At 37.4% G+C, this 22,659-nt stretch overlaps 1 protein-coding gene across 2 annotated transcripts in view; it reads left to right on the top strand.

Moving 5' to 3' along the window:
- Positions 1-22,350, top strand: part of LOC129247523 (uncharacterized) — a 62,780-nt gene extending 40,430 nt beyond the window's left edge. For both annotated transcript variants that reach the window (XM_054886675.1, XM_054886676.1), the window contains exon 3: positions 18,911-22,350. In XM_054886675.1, coding sequence (XP_054742650.1) covers positions 18,911-19,075 — 165 coding nt within the window. In that variant the 3' untranslated portion in view covers positions 19,076-22,350. The remainder of the gene's footprint in view (positions 1-18,910) is intronic.
- Positions 22,351-22,659: the final 309 nt, after the last annotated feature.

The following is a 22,659-nucleotide window of genomic DNA, read 5'->3' on the forward strand; positions in this document are numbered from 1 at the left end:
GCTGATTTGCCTGGCTTGCTGAGCATTATGATTTCTGCCATTTTCCAATTAATTGAAAAGTAATTTAGCTTAAATTTGGCGTTGATTATACACGTTAAGTGCTCAATCGTTTTCTTCGGCAGTTAAAATTTCCGGTTTCGGTTATTAGGTCATATACCTAGATAATTTTGACTATTAGTTGCTGCCCACTTATTGGTGTCCACCGGTGTCTTGATTGGTACACTCGGCACTGATGGGTGTTTTAATTTTTTTGGTGCATTTCCATAAGAAGTAATTTGTCTGATGCCATCGTCGACACAGTTTTCGCTTTTTTAATATCATATCCTTTATTTCTTTAGTGTACTTCGTGCCATTCACATGCCTACTTAACCCTAAACTATCCCGCACTTTTGACGAATACAATCAGCTCAATAGAGCCATCATTTCGGGCTAGCTCAACGTTGTGACACTACCAAGAATGTCACATTGTCGCCACATCTAAAGGCCAGGTATCCTTTTGCCGACGAGCCAACTCCGTGACGTACATCCTGCACTGACTTAAAAGTTTCAAAATTACTATTAAAGGACTAAGAACGCTTAAAGCTGCTTGGCTGTCCAGAAATATGGCTTCACTAGCTGCAGGTCGTACCGATTCTCTAGCTGTTCAAGCTTTTGTTGCGTTGGCAGCTAAATAGAGTTTCCGTGTACGAACAAGTCGAATACTTTGCTGCTCTTGAGCGCGAACTTGCAGGAGTAAAAGTGACATATTTTTTGACTTGCCCAGTCACAAATCGCTTAGACTGATTAAAATTGTAATTTAAATTACATTTCTTCTGCTGCGTCGTCTTAGTTGTATTTAATAAAGTAGGTATTATCTTCTGATATAAGTTTCTTAATTAAAGCTGAGTGCTTCAATACATTTATGTATTTTTTGCTTCTCTTTTAGTTAATATATTTTATTTTACTTTAATATACTTTTCTTTTTTTTTATGGCAAAATTATATTTGGCGCCTTAAAATTTCAAGTACGTCTGCCAATATTTTCTTCCTTTCACTGCCAATATTTCCTTCCGCTCATTTATCATTCCGCACAACTTACATTTTTAGCAGCGGCAATAATATTTTCTGCTGACGTCATAATCTGCATCCTCTGCACTGCTAAAGGTAATGCATGAATTCCTTGCAAAATTTTTTATCTGCCATTTTTGTTGATTGCCTTTGTTGTTAGTTTAGGAACGTGCACACTTTTTTGGCGCTAATCCAGGTCATGCACTTGAACTGGAAATGTTTGTTTGCGTTATCACAAAAGAGTTTTTGACTGGTTACAAACAAAACAAAAAAAAAATAAAAATAAATATCACAAAAAAAAAACACAACAACAAAAAAGACGAGGAGCAACTACATATTTCACAGTTTGTTATTAAAAAACAAAAAAAAAATTCGTATTCATTTTCCTTCTCACTGCACCGCAGGTGCCTTTTATTATTTTGCTTGAGTTTGTGGGCGGCAAAATGTTTATATTATATGCATACTCGTATATGTTTATGTAATATATATATATGTATGCATGTATTGTGTTATATAAACGCTTTAGTGAGGCTTACTTGCACTTTGCTGGGCTCATCATTAGCTTTGGTGATAAATGTTTTTCTTCACCTTTTATTATATGCAACAGAGCCCAGCTGATGGTCGGTAATGCTTTTAATGCTTAAAAGTTGGGGTGAAAGTTTCGCGCAGACTAACTGCTGATATTTTAGTGCCAGTTGGGTAATGCAAGGTGAGTGGAATTTAGGTGAATATGCGTTAGTGAAATATTTGTGCTATTGACCTCATTTACAAATAAATACAAAAGGAAAAATGCAAAATTGCAAAAAAAACGTTATAAAGGGTGGTTAAATTTCAAGGGCCGATGGTGAATGTGAACCACACCTAAACGTCAAGTTTTTTTCTGCATTTCATTTCACATTTTTTAATTTCAGACTAAATCAATTTGAACCATGGGAAGATACACAATCGAACAACGCGTTAAAGTTATTCAGGCTTATTATGAAAACGTGCGTTCAAATCAAAATGCATATCGCCCACTTCGTGATGAAAATCATCTTCAGTGATGAGGTCCATTTTCACCTCCGTGGATTCGTCAATAAGCAGAATTGCCGCATTTGGGCGAATGATACTCCAAAAGTGATTGCCGAAAAAGCAATGCACCCACAAAGAGTGACTGTTTGGTGCGGTTTATGGGCCGGCGGCATCATTGGGACGTATTTTTTCCAAAATGAGGCCGGTCAGCCAGTTACTGTGAATAGTATTCGCTATCGTGAGATGATAACGAACTTTTTATGGCCCGAATTGGAAGATATGCATGTGGACCATATGTGGTTTCAACAGGACGGTGCGCGGCGATGTCAATTGGCCACCAAGATCATGTGATTTGACACCGTTGGACTTCTTTCTTAGGGGTTATTTGAAAGAAAAAGTGTACGTCGATAAGTCAGTAACAATTGAATAGCTAAAGGATGAAATAACTCGGCACATTAACGGCATAGAACCTCAATTATGCCTCAGCGTCATCGAAAATTTGGACCATCGGATGGAGGTGTGCCGCTGAAGTCGCGGCAGGCATTTGGCCAATATTTTGTTCCATGCGTAATTCAGCCATACCAATATTATCATAATAAAGAAAAATGACAATAATTTCCTATAAAAATTGTATTTCATTCAAAATCAACACCGGCCTTTGAAACTTAACCACCCTTTACTTTAATTAAAATTTTCATGGAAATTTCTTACTGCGCATTGACAATTTTTATGTAGTGGAGGGTCTACAATTTATTAATAGTAAATGCTCTTGTTTTTCTAATTCAGTATCAGTTTCGTTATTCAATAGCCACATCTTGCATATCTTTTTTCTCGCAATTAATAATGTTAGAAATTCGCTTGCCTTTCCACGGTTATTAAGGCTATTAGTGCTGATATCTGTGACTGCGGCTGAATAAACTTTAAACAATTGGTTAAATTTTTTCATAAGCAATAAAAAATAAATCTCAACTCATTAAATAAAATGCTGTTGACATTTATGAAACACTTGGGAAAATTTTATGCAAAATAATAAAAAGGCATTAAAACAATTAATTTTGCCTTAGGTCAGAAATAAGTCGCTTAACTCGGCCACTAGTCGTTGTGCGGAAAAGCAATTTATAACCAACTATTCGCCCTAAATTTTTGTAAATATAATAAAATTATTTTGCATTTTATTACACACACACACACACGTAGTGCAGGTCAGTTTAGCCTACATTTCAGCATCACAATAACGGCTTCAACACGAATGCAAGGCAGCGTGGAGACCTTAATGCTGTATGAAGGTACTGCGCTGCGCCCTTGCCTTGATGTGGAAGTGCTAAGGTGAGAATGCTCACACGAAGGTGAGCGCTTTAATGCCTATTTATTTGTATTTTAATTGTTCACGTGGTGTGCAATTAAAATCCAAAACAAAAAAACGAAAAAAATATGGCATTATTTACACCTGGCCACTTGACGTTTTGACCACAACGAATGCGTAGCGCTTGGAGATGAACTTTTGGCCCCGCGCTTAACTTGTTTTTAGCACCGATTTAGCTTGTATGGCATGGCTGGTTAAATCATTTGGTGGCTTTGCTGGTACGTGAATGTAATATATTTCACATCAGCGCCGTGTAAGAAACTCGTAATTGTTTGCTGGTATGTACGAAAAATTAAAAACTATTTGGTTTTTTCTTCTTGCTGATTGTAGCTCATAGCGCCGGCATTAAATGGAAATCCAGAACCGAGCATGGCTCTGGCTCTGGGGTCTACGTAGAATCCAGCGGGACAAAACTGCACTTTGCTCTTGGAATGCATGCACCTGTGTTTCAAGCGGAGGTGTATGCAGTTCAAGAAGCAATGAACTTTGTTGCGGAAAACCGATGGAGAGGCAGATCTACATACATACATGTGTCTGCAGCGACAGCCAAGCCGCGCTTATGGCCTTAGGCAGCCCCCCAACCACATCAGGGGTAGTCAAGTCCTGAACTATGTCGGAAGACATAATAGCCTGATGCTAACATGGGTCCCGGGACACGTGGGTATCGCAGGTAACGAGACCTCTTACTCCTTAGCTAAGTCCGTTTTATCACTCCCTTTTGCGGTCATCACAGCTACGGTTAGCAAATGGGTAACTACCACCCACAAGCGAGTTTGACAGGCTGAGAGAGGCTGCCGATGGACTAAACTGATGTTACCTGTCATGTCCGATCGACTGTCGGAAGCCCTTCTGTCATTAAGCAGAGGGAAGTGCAGACGGCTGTTTGGACTGATGACGTGCCACTTCCTGTGGGCGAAGCACATGGAAAGGTTGGGCATCTCAGACAGTGTACTTTGCCCAGCTTGTGAAAAGGAGGATGAGACGGCGGACCACTTCCTGTGCGTCTGCCCCGCCTTCGCTCGAAGGCCTTTGGTCTTTGGCGCTGATGTGTTAAGAAGCGACCAACTTGGCGCTTTGGCACCACAAGATCTATTCAGATTTCGTCGGAGATCGGGTAAATTTAAAGAAAATTAAAAGGGAAACCAAGTGTAGTATAATGGACTTAATTCATGTCTGAGTGCTGCACTTGCTAGTTGTCCCCACAAAAAAAATCTAGACGAATCCTCAGTGAGGAGATTCTCGTTAAGAGGCAGAGCTCAAGGAGGAGTTGTAGGGACTCTACTGTGGACTTTGTTCATGAAATTAAATGCAATGAAAAGGGTAATGCCGTATGTTGACGATATTGTTGTAATGGTATTGAGACGCTGACCAATTTCTTAAAGGTAGTACTCCACAAGTTCAAACGCAGTAGCGAGAGTCCTGCAGGAATTTGAATAGAAACAGGTAGAATTTGCAAAACACCAGATCCGGTGAATAAACCAGTTTGTCTAACACTGAAAGGCTGTATCTTAATCGACTAGAAACCTGGCGACAGAATGAGAATAATGAAAAACAGCCGGTGTTCTATTTTTATACTTAACATTTTTTTCCTACGAAATAAAAAAAAAACATCTCTAATGCGAACTATAACTAGAGAATTGCTGAATTGCTTACAGAAGCGAGAGGTGCTGCATTGGAAAGTACGCCGGTTTTTCAAGATGCTCGTGAAAGTGCCAGGATACACCCCGCTTACCCGTGAGCGCTGTGTTCAGCACATCGTCCAGAACTATGTATGAGAAACAGCAACGGACACATGAGACAGCTTTGTTTTACACCGACTTTTTAGGCATATCGGCTATGAGTGTTGGTAGTTTTGCAAAACTTTGTATTAAAAGTATTTCTAGTGTGCCTTGATGGTGCATAGATGTGCGTAGCTGGCTCTGCGTGGCACCAGCTTGCCTGATACATATTTACACATATTATTGATAGACCAGGATCCTACTAGAACTTGATAACAAACTGTTGATTAACTACTTTTTTATTTTCTTATTGGGAAGCAAATGATTTGTAAATGAACTGGTGTAAAATTTAGACTAAGAAACTTGTATGTTAAAAACATTCCAGTTTTTTATAATGTTGTTGAAGTACTATTAAAAGACCTTAGTCTTACTATGTACTATTTATATAAATAAATAAATAAATAAATAAAAAAACAAAAAAATGGCGGGCGGAATCTGTCTATCTAATTGCCGACCATAAGCGCTCAACTTAGGAACTCTCTGCTCGTTCTCAGTTGACAAAGCGCGGTACTTACGAGGCATTGCAATGACTGGCTTTGATTCATATAGACGGGGTATTCTTTGGAACGATTTATGCTGAAGTTTTTGCGATGTAGAGCAGAAGGAGTCTATCCTCTGCCCTTGACTAGTATTATCTAAAGGCTCAAGTGTCCGGTAGACACTTCTCTAAGCAACTTGAGGAACTTAGCTCCATGACTATTAGGAACCTGGATAAACTCATTTCGTGTACAAATTGGTTTAGAGGTTAATGACATCATAAAGCACCAGGAGTCGAAATGTATTACACGAAATATGAAAGTTGAACTTTAACTTATATAGGGTGGGCCATATAGAATTTGCATTTTGAACCGGCTATAACAAAAAAAATAAATCAATATTTTTTCAAACTTTTATTTTTATTTTCAAGATTGAACATTGTCATTTATGAATGAAAAATAATAAGCTACGACTGGCTTCACAGTAGGCCATTCGATCAACCCAATTTTTAAGCACATTTTCGTTTGTTTGGGCTCCTATTTCATGAATCGCAACTTCGATTTCGTGTTTTAAAGCATCAATAGTCTCTGGATGATTCGCATAGCATTTGTCCTTAATGGCTCCCCACAAAAAATCGCCCAACGGGCTTAAATTACAGCTCCGAGGCGGCCAATTGATATCGGAATTTCGGCTGAATATTCGGTTTTCGAAAACGGTAGCCAAAAGTTCGAGTGTAACTTGGGCAGTGTGACAAGTTGCACCGTTCTGTTGAAACCAAATGTCGTCCAGTTTTGGAAACAACTCGTTGAGCATGTCACGGTAACGCTCGCTTCCGGTAACCGCGGAAGAAGAAGAATACTCACCACTTTGGAAATAGGTTTTCAATATTTTCAAATTTTGTTCAAGCATATAGCGTCCCATTTCGTAAATGTCAAACCTTTAAGTAAATTATGAACACATTTGACATGTCATTTGTGTTACCATTCTGAAAAAAATAAGTGGTTCAAAAAGCAAACGCTATATGGCCCACCCTGTATATGTAAAGGGTGTTTTTTTTAGAGGTTAGGTTTTCAAGATGAAATAAAACGTATATAATTTAATGTTATGGCCAAGAATTTAGCTTTATTATAAAGATAAGGGTTTGCCATTATGTTTTAAAAATGATTTCGGGGAAGTGGCCGCCGCGGCTGGCTCGAATAAATTCCAGCCGAGAGGCCCAATTTTCAACCACTTTTTGCAGCAATTGGGGCCGTATGTCAGCAATAACGCGCCGAATATTCTCTTCCAAGACGTCAATCGTCTCGGGCTTATCTGCGTAGACAAGCGACTTCACATAGCCCCACAAGAAATGGTCCAGCGGTGTTATATCGCACGATCTTGGAGGCCACGCCACAGGTCCACGGCGCGAGATAATGCGCTCACCAAAAGTTTCCTTCAATAAATCGATTGTTGCGATGGCTGTATGGCATGTAGCGCCGTCTTGTTGGAACCAAAGGTCGTCCACATCAACATCGTCCAATTCAGGCACGAAAAAGTCATTAATCATGGCTCTATAGCGCTCTCCATTGACTCTAACATTATGGCCGGCTTCATTTTTAAAGAAATATGGACCAATGATTCCCTCTGCCCATAGAGCACACCAAACAGTGACTTTTTGAGGATGTAACGGCGTCTCAGCAATGGCTTGTGGATTATGTTCACTCCAAATGCGACAATTTTGCTTATTGACATACCCATTCAACCAAAAGTGAGCTTCATCGCTGAACAAAATTTTCTTGTGAAGCGTCGCGCGAACCGAACCATTATTTTCGTAATAAATTTGCACGATTTGCAAACGTTGTTCAGGTGTAAGTCAATTCATTATGAAATGGCAAACCAAACTGAGCATAAATCAGGTGACAGCTGTCAAAAAGACCATCTACGAAAAAAGTAGTGCCAACTTGAAAACCTAACCTATAAAAAAAACACCCTTTATATACATATTATATATAATTGGCGCGTACACCTTTTTTGGGTGCTTGGCCGAGCTCCTCCTCCTATTTGTGGTGTGCATCTTGATGTTGTTCCACAAATGGAGGGACCTACAGTTTCAAGCCGACTCCGAACGGCAGATATTTTTATGAGGAGCTTTTTCATGGCAGAAATACACTCGGACGATTGACATTGCCTGCCGAGGGGCGACCGCTGTTAGAAAAATGTTGTTTTTTAATTTTGGTGTTTCACCAAGATTCGAACCTCAACTTTAACATACCTAACAATAATTAATTTGTTTTTTTTTTGTTTTTTCATTGAAAGTGAACATATGGATATTTCTTTTTTATTAGTTTTTTATTTTTATTTATATTATTTTTTAAATATTTTGTACGCTTTGTGTTTGTTTTTTTCCTTTTGCTAGAAGTTAATTCTTTTGTGGACTTTTTCATTTACAATTTGCCCTTTATTTGAATGCTTGCTTGCTCTAAAAGCCTTGAAGTGACATCTAACCGTGAAATCTAAACTTCCGCTCAGAGTAAGGCGAATATCACAGCGTTGAAAGAAGCTTCCTGATTTCATCAGTGGCTGTAAAATAGCGAAGATCTGTTAATCAGATGAGTGAGAATTTCTGATTTGTACGGTGCTTACCTAAACTGCCGGCGGTTGGTTGGCTGATAGAACAGTAGGGCATGAATTGTAGCCACACATTAAACATTAGTACAGAAGGGCAGCTTAAATACCAGTCACGGGTACATGAGTTTTACGTGCACTATTTTTATGTGGTTGAGTTAAACATCGGCTTCGGATTTTTACATTTCAGATAACACTAATGAGCCGAAAATAGGAATTTAAATTATAAAAATGTAAAAATACGTACAGGCAACGTCAAAAGAAAGTGCACACCAAACATTGGCAAGTTTTGACTATTTATTTATTTATTTTTTTTTAATTTCAATTAACTTTGTACAAAAATATAGTTAAGGTTACTGCAAAAACCATCTAATGCAAAGTTTCAAAATTTGTACAAAAGTTATACAAATTTTGCTAATTTTTATCAATATTTCAAATTTATTAATCAGAATTTTTAGCAAAATTGCAGGTATGCAGGTATGCAATTTTATAGCTCACAAATTTATAGCTTCTTAAACTTCTCACTCAGAATTTGTAGACAATTTTCGGGAATGCAGTTTTATAGCTCACTCAATTTTGGTATTGTAAAGTGCAAGTTTCAAGTAGGACAAACATTTCGTTGACTGAGAATTTTTTTCGGTCACGGTCTTGTGCTTTTTCTCTTTTTAACGCTTAACTCCACATTTTTTATATGGAAGGAAACACTTAACACCGTCAGCAAAAATTGTTAAAAATCAGCACCTGAAACTTTCACTTTTTTATTATATATCAAAATCAATAATGTATAAAACTGCGTACCCGAAAATTTTCTAAAAATTCTGAGTAAAAATTTTGAAGCCGAAATTTTACAAATTTTATACAAAGTTTGAAACTTTGCTTTCTGTTATAGTATGAACTATATTTTTATAAAAAAAATTATTGGAATTACAAAATAAGCAAATAAATAGTCAAAACGTATCAAATGTAATGTTCACTTTTTTTGACGCTGACAGTATATACAGACATCATTAGACTAACTCTTAATTGAGTAACATATGTATGTAGGTAGGTAGCGTGATAAGTTTGCGTAGTACCACCAAACGCCCTTTCCATTGTTGTAACTTTTCAAGCACTTACCAACCTACTTATCTACGTATTTACATATGTACATATGTATGTTCCAATATAGCTTTGTATGTATGTATATGTGCAGGCAAATACCAAAAGTGACCCGCTAAAATGAGGAAATTAAATTAAACGGGCCAAGATGGCCCCAGTGCGATAATAAATATTTAAGTGAAGTGAGAGGTAAAATCCTAACTAAAATTAAATAAGTGCCGGAGCAGAGCTGAAGTAGGACAAAATGAAAGGTGCACACGTGGACATACAAATACGCATAGTTGGTCTAATGCATAACCGAGCACGTGTTGCTTAGGCAAAAAATATCACACAACTATAGTACAAAAATTAATTTTAAGGTAGTCAAATTAAAGTGTCAAAATGACGACTTATTGCACAGTGCAACAAAATGAAAATGAAAGAAAAGAATGTATAATACCTGGGCTCTCAAAATACTTTTCTGGCAGTGTATGGAGCAGAAGAAATCACGTATTTTATATATATCAGTAATTTTTTTTTTTTCATTTTATATACCTCGAAATTTACAGTTCTCATTTTATATAAAATTCTAAGGTATTATGGTTAAGTCCACAATCCGGGAACTATACAGACTGCAAAGATGTGTATGTTTATGCATCACGGGTGCCATTAGTACAACCTCTGGGGATGCTCTAAATGCTATGCTTGATTTGCTCCCCATGGATCTTAAGATACAACAGGAAGCAATAAAAGCAATGTGCAGACTCCATAAATATGGTTTCTGGAACTTCGGGGCACAGAGAAATCTTTAAGTTGCTATCTGAGTAGTATCCACTGTTTTTTGCACCTAAAGACGACCTGATACCCACAGTTTCATTTCGAAGGAAACTTGATGTCAGGGAGATTTGACGGATATTTTCTTTACCGATGGGTCCAAGAATGAAATAGGGAGGGATCAGGAGCCGGATGGTACTTAAACGATGGTAATAAGTATCACTATGCTATGGGGGAAATGGCAACTGTGTTCCAAACGGAAGTTTTGCCATCCTGAAAGTAGCCGAATGGATAATCGAGAGGAGATGGAGCGGGAAACAGATTGGAGTTTCCAGTGACAGTCAGGCTGCACTGAAAGCCCTGGAGAAAGGGAAGCAAACCACAAAGATTGTTAAAGAATGTAAGAAGAAGCTAAATTCTATCGCAAGACGCAACAGGCTTCTACTTTTATGGGTTCCCGGACACTCCGGTGTTCAAGGAAACGAAGTTGCCGATGAATTGGCCAATCTTGGATCAGCGGTTCCCCCACAAGGGCCAGACCAAATAATCAGAATCAGTTTCGCAGGAATCATGAAGTGCATCAGCGATTATGTAGGTAATCTATTTACATAAAGAACGATGGCCCGGTCTAGAACGCCGCAGAACTGCAAAGTGTTTTGTGACAAGTCCGAACAGAAAACTGTAAAACTTTCTACTAAAAATTAGAAGGAAAGACGTTCGGTTGATGTTCGGTATCAGTACAGGACACAAACCATGGGGTCAGCATATGACCACCATTGGAGTTATTAAGGACCCAATGTGCCTGTCGTGTTTGGAGGAGGCGGAAAGCACTAGGCACTTTTTCTGTGAGTGTCCTGCTTTTGCTAGAGCACGGCTGCGAGTTTTGGGATCCGATGTCATGAGAATGAGTAATATTCGTTCTCTAAAACTGGAGGATATTTACAGATTTGTCAAAGAATCTGGAAAATTCTCTCAGGACTAACCATCTCTATCTCTGTCTATATTCTTTCCTATCCCTTTCTCTGATACTTATCTCCTACTCTCCTTGACTATCTACCTTCTTTCCAGGGTTTTAAATACAATGGGCTTTTTAGCCTGAGTATTTTAGGAGCCACCAAATCTCCTGGTGCTCCTTGGCTAGACCTTTTTCAAATTTCAAGGTACTTGATATTTTGCTTATGATTTTACCTTTATTTTGAACAATTTTTTTTTCCTTATTCACTCCTCTCGGGAGCATAGGGCCCCGACAAGACTAAATCTTGCTTTGGTTTCGTTAATCTATTTTGATTTCTGACAGGGTAGGTGATTCAAGGTTACTTTCCGTCACACCTGCTCTTCACCATTGTCATAGACGACGACATGAGCCAATCGCCCCTCCACAAAAGAGGCATCATTTGGAGTTTGATCAGACATCTTGAGAATCTGGACTTCGCAGATGACATCCGCCTCCTCTCTCACAAACTCTCTGACATGAAAACGAAGATGGACAGACTAGTCACGCTGGCACGCGCTGTCGGACTGGAGGTTAACATCGCCAAGACCAAAACTATGAGAGTCTGCTTTATTATGAGCAAGACATATACTAGTTGTCAGGTACCCGGTGGAATTTGTCGAAAGCTTCTACTACCTTGGTGTCAACTGCAGGCTAAATAAATCAAGAGCGGCATTCGAGCGAATGCATACAGTATGGACGAGCTCGCAAATCTCCAGGCACTCTAAACTGCGAATTTTCAGCTCATGTGTGAAGACAGCATTGTTGTACAAAAATGATACATAGCTGGTCTCTTACACTATCACACAGAGGTTTCAATCTTCCGTCTACCAATGTCTCCGCATCATCTGTTTAATATTCTGGCCGAACACCAATAGCCAAGACGCGCTGTGGAGATCAACGAATGCGGAACCCATCCTATGGCAAATCAAACGCAGAAAGTGGCGATGGATAGGTCACATGCTTAGAAAACCACCAGAGATAGTATCACGAGAATGGCCCTGGACTAGAACCCACAAGAGAGCAGAGGTTGAGGTCGGTCACTTGGCGAAGGTCGATGTTGCGCGAACTACCAGATGCCGATATTATATGGGACGGTGTATAAGCAACAGCTTAGAACCGAGTACGATGGAAGAGTTTTGTTGAGGCCCTATGCTCCAGAAAGGAGTGAACTAGGAAAAAAATAATAATACTGATAAAATGGTACCATAGTACTAAACTAAAAAGGCACTTGAGAGCATTCTTTTCTAGGTCAGATACTGATTAATAAACACTTCGACGCGATTTAATGGTTCACAGGCGGTTCGGGAACAAATACTGGATGCGGTGCGAGGATCTATGCACCAAACTCTAAAATCTCCGAACCAATGGGATTTCAATTTGTGCAAGAATATAACGGGCGAAAAGAGTGTACCCGTAGCTGTATACTCGGACAGTCAAGGGGCATTAAATGCACCAGTTTCACATTCTGTGCAATCGAAACTAGTGTAAAGATGCCTCAGTGATCTTAATTAACTTAGTGCAGCATATAAAATTGTACTTTGCTGGATTCCGGGTCACTCTGGAATAAACGGTAATGAAATTGCTAATGAACTTGCATGGTCCAGAACCGTACTGTGATCATCTGGGCAAAAGTTAAATGTTGAAAAAATAAATAGCGACTCAAAGAATTACCCATTGGGTAGTCGCAGAAGAGCTTCGTCGAGCCTAAAGGCTTATATGACTTTTTACCTACAATAGGGAATTGCGTATGCGTAGAGTAGATGTCAGGAAAATAACAAGTATTCTAACAACTCACTATTGCATTTCTCGAAAATTCACACTGAACGAAATTTGATGCCCAAGTGGGCCTGTCGCGTGGCCAGCCATTTATCCTAACCTATCCTAAAACATTGGGAATGAGACAGAGCATATCTTGTGGATCTGTATTGTCTTGCTAAAGACAAAAGATCAAATGGATGAAATCAAGAAGGTTCCTGTTGCTGATATTTTACAATTTTTCCGCAAGGAAAATTTACTGAGTGAATTTGGCTTTCAATCAATTCCCTGCCTGAGGCAAAGAACATCTACAATAGGTTAAATAGAAGCTGATGTAATAGATTTAATGGAAGTACAGGGTGAACGATATAAAGTGTTACCTATTCAAAACACCATAACTTTTTGTGTGACATTAGTTTTTATTGATTTCAAAGACAAAATTGTTCAAAAATGATTACAATTTTAACTCGATATGACAACCTTTTGCCTTGACTATAGCCTCCAAACGGTCACAAAATGAGTTTCATGCTGCACGAATGTGATCTTGAGGTATTTTGGCCCATTCTCATATAATCGCTTTTTTCATCGCATCCATACTGGCATATTTTTTAGTCCTCCCCTTGCTCTCCAAAATGGACCAGATGGAATAGTCCATCGGATTTGCGTCTGGCGAATTCGAAAGCCATTGTGTGGACGAAATGAAGTGTGGAACATGATTTTTAACCACTCTTGGTTCACACGAGCTTTATGAGACGGTGCCGAGTCCTGTTGGAATGTCCATGGTCTACGATCGAAATGTTTACGAGTCCTCGGCTCTAAAGCAGCCTCTAAAACATTTTCCCTATAATAAGTCGCATCGCTTTAACACCAGGCTCGATAAAAACGATTGGAGAGCGTCCATCAGCGGTCACTGCGGCCCAAACCATTACTTGCGATGGGAAATTGCTTCGAATGGCCATACGTAGGCTCAAATTCTCGTATGAGCACTCGGTCAAGTAAACACGATCGTTTTGAGTGTTTATGAACTGCTCAATTGGGAAATTTTTTTCATCAGATAACACAATGCCAGGAAATTCCCCACGTTCATACAAGCGCAACAACTCCTTTGTTCTTTCGCACCGAACTTTTTTTTGCTGGAGTGAAAGATCGGTTTTTGGATCTTGTAAGCCTTGACCTTGAGCTCATTTTTCAATATGCGTCGAATGCTGTCTTGCGATATTTTCAGTTCTTCGACGTAGATTTCGTTCAAGTCGAGCCATTCCGAACCATTTCTGGCGTTGTTGCGGTTATTTTTGGTCCACTTCCATAGCGCTTTGCAATGCTACCAGCATCGTTTTAACGTTTTATAGTGCGATACACAAACATTTTAGTCACTTTGAGGTGACTATTGCGTTTGAATTCAATCACAGAAAAAACAAATTCAACAAAACTGAGACGCAAATGCTTTTGATGGCTTATAAACAATATATTGAACTGCCATTAGAACAATTTTGACGTTCATGTCATGAGCTGTTTTACAGATAAAAGCAGTGTGAAGTTGGTAACTCTTCATATCGTTTACCCTGTAGTGCCAGCCAATAGGACTTGTATAAACTAATTCTAAAACAAATAGCAGGACATAAAAGATCGTTTTGGTCAAAGTAGCGGTCCTGGGGCACACTACTGATACAAAATTTAAATATAAAACAAATAAAAATAAAATACTTTTTATTCTCCATCGTCTATGAAAAAATTACTATGCGACCCCAGGTACTATACTAAACAATTTTTTCAATTTGTTTCACTGTGTAATAAGCCACAACTAATATTCAAGCGAAAGCAAGAGCAACAAATTTCCAAGGAATAATACGAATGTATGTAGCTGCGTAGGTGTGGAGCATTCCTGGAGTAGCATTGTATAACCCACAACAGCAGGTGTTTTGCAGCTGTTATTTTAGACGATGTGAAGGCGTCAACAATTGGCGTCAAGGCGTCTGTTTGCCAAAATTATCCGAAAAAAATGACAGCAAAATGATGGCAAGGCAGACGAATTCAGCCAAGTTAATAAGTAGGTTGTGGGTAAGCCAGTAAGAAAAGCAGAGCAAAAGCACGAAAAAAAACAACAACAACAAAGTAGTGAAAAACGGCAGGCATGAGAAGAGGAGTGAAATATGCAGGAAAATAGTCAAGTGGCACCCTGCTGCGCTCTGTTGCTTTCCACACGCAAAACCTGGTACATTGCAGTAGCAACAGCCGCAGTTTCACCCCAATATAATGGTTGCCACATTTTAATTAACAACAATTCATTTGTTAAAGTTAATTTGTTATTATCGCGTCAGCGTAACTTTGCAGTGCCTGCAAAAGCGACACAAACAACAACAAGCGCGTTTGCACAGCAGCAAATATGAGATGAAAGCAAATGTGGATAAAACGCGTAGTAACCGTGGAAGCAACGACAACTACAGATTAGACGGCGAGATGATATCGCATTTTTGGCACTTAACTACGAGCAGCACCAGCAGCCAGCAGCCAACAACTGCAACAACACTTGCAGGGCGCTCACTGATATTATGCTGCGCCATAACTGCGAAAATGCTAGTTTTATTGTTGTTGCTACATCCCTGTTGTTTGCTTGCAACATCTATCGCAAGCCTCTGAGCCACATGACTACAGCTCCAATTGGCGCTTACCCAAATACACACCAAACTCTATTAACAATGCTGCCATTATCACATTAACACATTCAGTGCTGCAGATGCAATAGTAGGCACACACACACACACACACACACAGAGTACAAAAGCATTTACAAATAAATATTCATGCAAACATACACAATCTTGGATGCTGGAAAATCAGCAAACTTCCCACACAATCCGCGCTCAGACGAGATGCTTTCTTCCACTCCGCCTTCATCTCTTTCTACTTCTCTTTCTTGATACTTACGAATAATTTGTGTGGTTTAAATGAATTGTTGTTGTTGTGGCTGCTGAAATCTGTTTTGCATGGCCACATTGTATTTGAAGTATTTACAGAGTTTTTGTTGCTATCGCAGCCACTGACTAATGGTTGCAAATATTTCATACTAAATATTAAATCTTTTCCCGCCTTGCATGTGGGGAGCACTGCCTTCATTTGAAATACGTTTCTTCTTATTGATGGGCGCAATAGCCGCTTAAGCAGTTTTGGTTCAGTTCAATGAAGCCCGTGAGTTGTTTTTTCTGCTAACCGTCGTAATTTCCGCCTGAAATTTCTAACGCAGCAGCTGCCTTTCGCTTCCTCGTAGCTAGCCGAGCAGTAGGATATTTATTCACTGAACACTCCAAGAATGCAATCATCGGGCATTTTTCTGCACTAAGGAGGAGTGGGGAATTGAACATTAAAGTCCTTTCAGGATGCATTTCTCGGGTCTTCATAACAATGCTAATGTACAAGTATTGCGGAAAAGCTTCGATTTCGCAGCATCCGATTAGATGGATCTTGGATCGTTCCAGAGATAGTAGGTTCAACGTTGTTTTAGAAAGGATTTTGCAGAAGATTTAAGCCAGTTTACGTCTTGACAATGCAAAATTTATCTCTTTGATATCGGAACATAGAAGTAGTTGGCAAGAGTATCTAGAGTATCCGAAGTTGTATCAGAGAAGGGAGATATTTTTGCAATTCCAGCTGGCTGTTAACACTTTTTTCTAATTCTCATTTATTTACTTCACTTATCCGTCCATTGAGTGAGTCCATGTGAGTCCATTTCTGCTGCTGCATGGATTATGATGAGGGAAGTCACCTCAGCGTATATTCCTCGGTTACTTTACTTTTGGGAGCATCTCATTTTGTGGCAGCAGCGTAAAATTTGTTGTCAGCACGCGACGATTTGACATTCATAACTTTTAACTAGTCACTGGTTGCACGCAACTGGTGTCCTTATATTCTTGCTCTCATTCTTTTTACTTCGCCTATTTTTTTGTTCTAACATCTCTACAATGGAGGTACTAATATACTTCATACAAAATATGGTTAAGTTTCAAGGGCCGGTGTTGATTTTGAATAAAATAAAATTGTTTTAGGAAATTATTGTAATTTCTCTTTATTATGATAATACTGGTATGGTTAAATTACGTATGGAACAAAATATCGGCCTCAGTGGTACACCTCCATCCGATGGTCCAAATTTTCGATGACGCTGCGGCATAATTGAGGTTCTATGCCGTTAATGTGTCGAATTATCTCATCCTTTAGCTCTTGTTGCTGGCTAATCGACGTACACCTTTTCTTTCAAATAACCTCAAAGAAAGAAGTCCAACGGTGTCAAATCACATGATCTTGGCGGCCAATTGACATCGCCGCGAAGTGAGGTTATTCGGCCATCAAATTTTTCGCGCAAAAGAGCCATTGTTTCGTTAGCTGTGTGACAAGTGGCACCGTCCTGTTGAAACCACATCTCACGATAGCGAACACTATTCACAGTACTGCTGCATTTTGGAAAAAAATACGTCCCAATGATGCCGCCGGCCCATAAACCGCACCAAACAGTTACTCTTTGTGGGTGCATTGGTTTTTCGTCAATTCTGCTTATTGACGTATCCACTGAGGTGAAAATGTGCCTCATCAGTGAAGATAATTTTCTTCGAAAATTGGTTATTCACTGTTGCCCGTTTTCATAATAAGCCTGAATAACTTTAACGCGTTGCTCGATTGTGTATCTTTCTATATATTCCGAATTAAATTAGTCTGAAACTGAAAAAATGTCAAATGAAATACAGAAAAAAACTTGACGTTTAGGTGTGGTTTACATTCAATATCGACCCTTGAAATTTGACCACCCTTTATGTATTTGATCATTTTATTCCTGCTTTGAATATAGAATCTCCACAAATTCGTTCTACTGGTCCTGATTTTCTGCTAGTATCTTAACTTCCCTCCATGTTTTGTTCGTCTTTTCCATCTTCGTCTGAAGAGTCTGAAGAATGCTTTTCCAAGGGTCAGACGGTCATCCTCTATGGTGGCTGCCCAGCGGGTTCCATTCAACTACAGTTCTGGGTACGTCGTGTTTAGCTCGGCGTAGTGTGTGGCCAAGCCAGTCCCATTTCCGTTTGGTAATTTCTTACGGTACTGCAGTAGGTCAGAACTAAATCTTGACCTACATGTGTATGCATATTGGTAATCAAAAACTTCTTTGTTAGATTCATCTTGCGCATACTTTATTGCTTCTTGGTGTGATAAGAAGCTGCGCTGATTAATGTCTGTGGAAGTTTTTTGAATGCCGTGTATTCCGCCCACTTGTAATTGGTCAACATTCTTAAGTAACACTTTTGAGGTATTGAAGTACTGTCATATAGGAAATTAAAGATATGTGAATTTTTTAAACCAACCTATTAATTACCGTCGCAAAGCATATCGTCGCGCTTTATCCTGCTTTCTGGTTTCTTACACCATTAAGGATCCTAATAAACAGCACACGATTAAAATGCATGGAAACAGTTGAAGAGCTTTCGAAGCCTATGAAGATTCATCAACTTTTTTTAGCATAGCGCTGGGCAAAACAAAATTTAAAATTTCGTGAGAGTGATGATGATAAAGCAATAGTCTAGTCCTGCTTGAATATTAAGTTCTCTATAACGGTTAGAAAGTAATCTTCATCTTTATTTTTATTGAATTCTAAAATTCTTATTGTAGGGAGTTCTACGTTGGTGTTATTCTGCTTGTGAATTTGCTCAACCTACAGAAATTCAAAGTAACTCAAGTAAATTCTCAGAGATGTGAAATCACGGATTTAGCTCTTCGTTGGTAGTTCTTCGTAGCTCTTCTTAGGTTGTTAAGGTTTTTAAATTCTGCGGGCCGACTGCAATGGATATGAGAAGTTATTAACACTTCGGCTTCGCCATATCCTTTGTTATTGATTTCCTCATTAGGTAATATTGCGAATTGTTGCTCATATCTACAAACACAGCACTAACCTTTTCACTTACGTTTTAGTGATTTATAGCACATTTTCAAACTCCCCGAAAAAAAGGCTTTCACTTATACACATAAATATATTTTTTCTCTTTTCACACAGATCTTGGAGTCCAGCAATGAGGAGCAACGTCCACCAAACGAGGCCAATGGCAACACACTGGCACAACGCGCTTCCTGGTTGAATAAATTGAATGGCATGGACGGACTGGAGACGTCGCGAAAATATGGCTCACGTGGCACCTATGATAATGGACGATATTATTAGATTAAAAAATAAACTATAAAAACCATAAAAAGTCGAGTGAAGAGAAGCCGTTGAGGGTAAAGAAATAAAAAAAGTGGTTTTGATAAATACAGAAGGCCCCAGGTAGGAGTGGAGAGGAAGTGGCATGAAAAACTAAACACAATTTAAAGTAAATGAAGCGTTGCTAAAATGCAACAAAAATATAAAGTAAACTGAAGTTAGTAGAGGAGTTTGAATAAATGAATAAAATTTAATGAGGACACTTGAACAAAATTTTTGTGCAGAGAGTGAGAGAGCGGAAACATATGAATTGGGATTTCCATTGAAGTGTTAAAAAAGTATGAAAAAATGTTTATCAGAAGAACTCATTAGTAGTTGTTGACTTTAAAATTATCCATATACAGATTATAATTTAATAGAGAGAAGCTTTAATTTTTTTTAAATTATATTTTTGCAATCAAAATAGAAAATGTAGTAAATTTATATACCTAATAAGTTTAAGAATTACTTCCTAGGCAAAACATTTCACATTTCGAATGCTTTGCGTGGCGTCCAAAAGCTTTATTTTTACTATTAACAGTTTTGTGCTACAAAGCACGTAAGTTGAGTGAAAGCTTTGTGAAAGTCTCGGTAAACATTCACAGTCTGAAAGCGCACCAATGAGCGCCTAATTGGAATAGAGTAGTTTAGTACTACAAGAACTGCGATTTAGTCAAAGTTTTATTATAACAAACATAGTTTTAATAAAAGTTGCGCTAGAGGCTCACAAATATTCGCAGAAACTTGGCGTATATTCGCGCATTCTTAAATAAAATTCTTAAAATAAAATAACGAAGAGCTTTCGAATTTATGTTTATTCTAAAAAGTCGGAGATTGCAGGAAGAGTAATATTTTAGGTTAGGTTTAGCTTTCACTTTTTAAACTTTACTTAAATTTGTTCAGGGAATTTCAACTTATTTCTTACATTTTCAAGCAATTTAGTTAACTTTTGAAATTTGCAGCGGAATTGAATTTGTAAGCTCTGTGAGTGTATTAAATGTGCATTTTTAGATACATTGTAAGCTTTAATATGAAAGCTTGAGTGCATATTTATTTATTTTTTCCACTTAATAAATTTCGTACTTTTATTTTGTAGTGAAATACTCGCAAAATGCATTCTCTAAGCCTTACTGAAACGTTTTCGAGAAAGAGTGAGGCGCAGCTTCCAATTTTTATATGTAAAAAATCTAAATGTTTTTTTCTTTCTTTAACAACAACCTACATAATTAGGCGAGCTGTAATCATTCTGCCAGATGTTGTATAGAAATTTCGCCATTTTCAGATGCAATTACTCAATTTTTTTAGTCCCTATACAAACTTTCATGGGAAATGTAAGATTATATGGATTCTTATATGGCTTTCTCTGAACGTGTCTTGCTTGAAGCATCTCTTCTGAATGAAAAGCTTTGTAGAAATAATTCACGCTTTCATGTCTTCAAATTATGTTGAGCTCTTTTGAGGTTATATGAGGTATTCCTCAAAGACATGGCATTAGATATATGAGACCTTCTTTAAAGCTCTCGTTCAAGGAATTATGAACGTATTAAATTCCATGAAAAATTTAAATTTCGAACTATTCAGATGTAATATTTAAGCTTTTGTAAACACTTTAAAGCTTTTATTTAAAATTTGCGAGCTTTTAATATAATTGGTTTTTCAAATTTCCCACTATAATAGCCGGAGTTTCGAGCTTGTTAATTTTACATATACTTCCGCAAGTAGTATAAAAGCTGTTCAAAGTTTTTCTATAGCAACGAAACTTGAGCTTGAGCTCAACTAGTTTTTTAAACTTATTACGAAATTATAACTGTAACCTCTGTGAGAGCCTGAGGATAGCTTTCATAAATATTCTTTACACTTTTACGTGGAATTTGGCGGCTAGTGGCGTAATAGTAAAAATACTTTGACACAACTTTCATTTTCCCAGTTGTACTGAACCTTCGGTAGCGAGTGTAAAAGCTTTTTCAATAGTATCAAATATAGAATAGATTGATTTCAAACGCGATACCGATACTGTCACGATAACGAAGCTCCAAGCTTTTTAAATGTGTTAAGTTACTGTTCAAGCTTTTATGTCAAATTTGAGGGCTTTTGCTATAAAGTGCTATCTTTAAAAATTTCATTGAATTTTTTTCTCATTGAAAGTCCAAGCTTACTAAATGTGCTAAGCTACTCTTCAGGCTTTAATTTAAAATTTAGGAGCTTTTCCTATAAAGCTTGAACTTTATTAATTCGATTGAAATTTTTCATTATTGAAAGGTCAAGCCTTCAGTGTGTTAAGTTAGCTTTTATAAATACTGTTTACGCATTCATTTAAAATCTGGGAGCTTTTACTCCTCAATTGTTTTGTTAGTAAATTCTATTGATTTTTTTATCTAAAATGTGAAAGCTTTTACTCTAAAGTCTTATTATTATAAACTCTAGTAAATTTACTTATTTGTTGAAACTCCAAGCTTTTTCAATGTGTTAGGTTACTGTTCAAGCTTTCATCTAAAATTTGGGAGCCTTTACTCTTAAACTTTGTATCAATAAATTCTAATGATTTTTTTCTTGAACTAAGATTTCTTGTAAATGTTTAATATATCTAAACATAAAAAAAGCTTTCGTCCACTAAAATATTACTCCAGAAAATCAGTTCCTATCGGATGTATGCTCAGAAAATTGTATTTATCGTTCATTCTTAGTAGTAAATGTTTAATTTAAGTCATTCACCCAATAAATAATATAATTTGTCTATATACTCGTATGTATGTGCTACATATATTTTAGACAAAAACTTAAATGTTCCTTAATATTTAACAACAACAACAATAATAATTACCCTCATGTATTTACTCTGTATTGTATTTAGCTTTTAATGGAAAATTTTTGCCAAAAAAGAAAAAGGAAAAATGTTTTTAACTATTTACTCATCCGTATGTATTGTGTAAGTGTATTTAAATGAGCGGCGGACAACAAAAACAACAACTATGTATTGCATATGTATTCATAGGTAAATAATTTACTCGTATTAAATATGTAATTGTAAATGTTGACAGGAAAACAATAATTTTTCGTAGTTTTTAGTCAAATCCATGTGCAGAGAAAAACTACAGAAAACAAAAAAAAAAAAAATTAAAAAAAAATTAAGTAAAAATTATAATTACCAAAACAGATATTTTAAATAGAAAAATATGTATTATATGGACAACTACCATTATATTCCAAATGGAAGCATTTTAAGTGAAGTTTTAAATAAATACATATATACTCATGCATATGTATGTCGTATCAATCAGATCGGGGCAGCTTTATGTTTAAAAATAAATACAAATTGACTATGTTTGTTATTGTTTTAATTGTAGTGTTTGGTTTTAATGATTTTAAGCGAATATTTGCAATAAATATTCAATGCCACCAGCTGAGTGTACATTCGTTCAGACCAACAGTCACTCACAGCTTATTTGATGCAGATACGATTTTTGTAAACTGTTTCATAATATAATATTTTGTGAAAATGGAGAAACAGGGTATGCAGTATTTTACTTTTTTTTTGAATTTCATTTATCAACATAAAAAAGATAAAA

The sequence above is a fragment of the Anastrepha obliqua genome, chromosome 5, assembly GCF_027943255.1.
Source record: "Anastrepha obliqua isolate idAnaObli1 chromosome 5, idAnaObli1_1.0, whole genome shotgun sequence".
In the NCBI taxonomy this organism is placed as follows: domain Eukaryota; kingdom Metazoa; phylum Arthropoda; class Insecta; order Diptera; family Tephritidae; genus Anastrepha; species Anastrepha obliqua.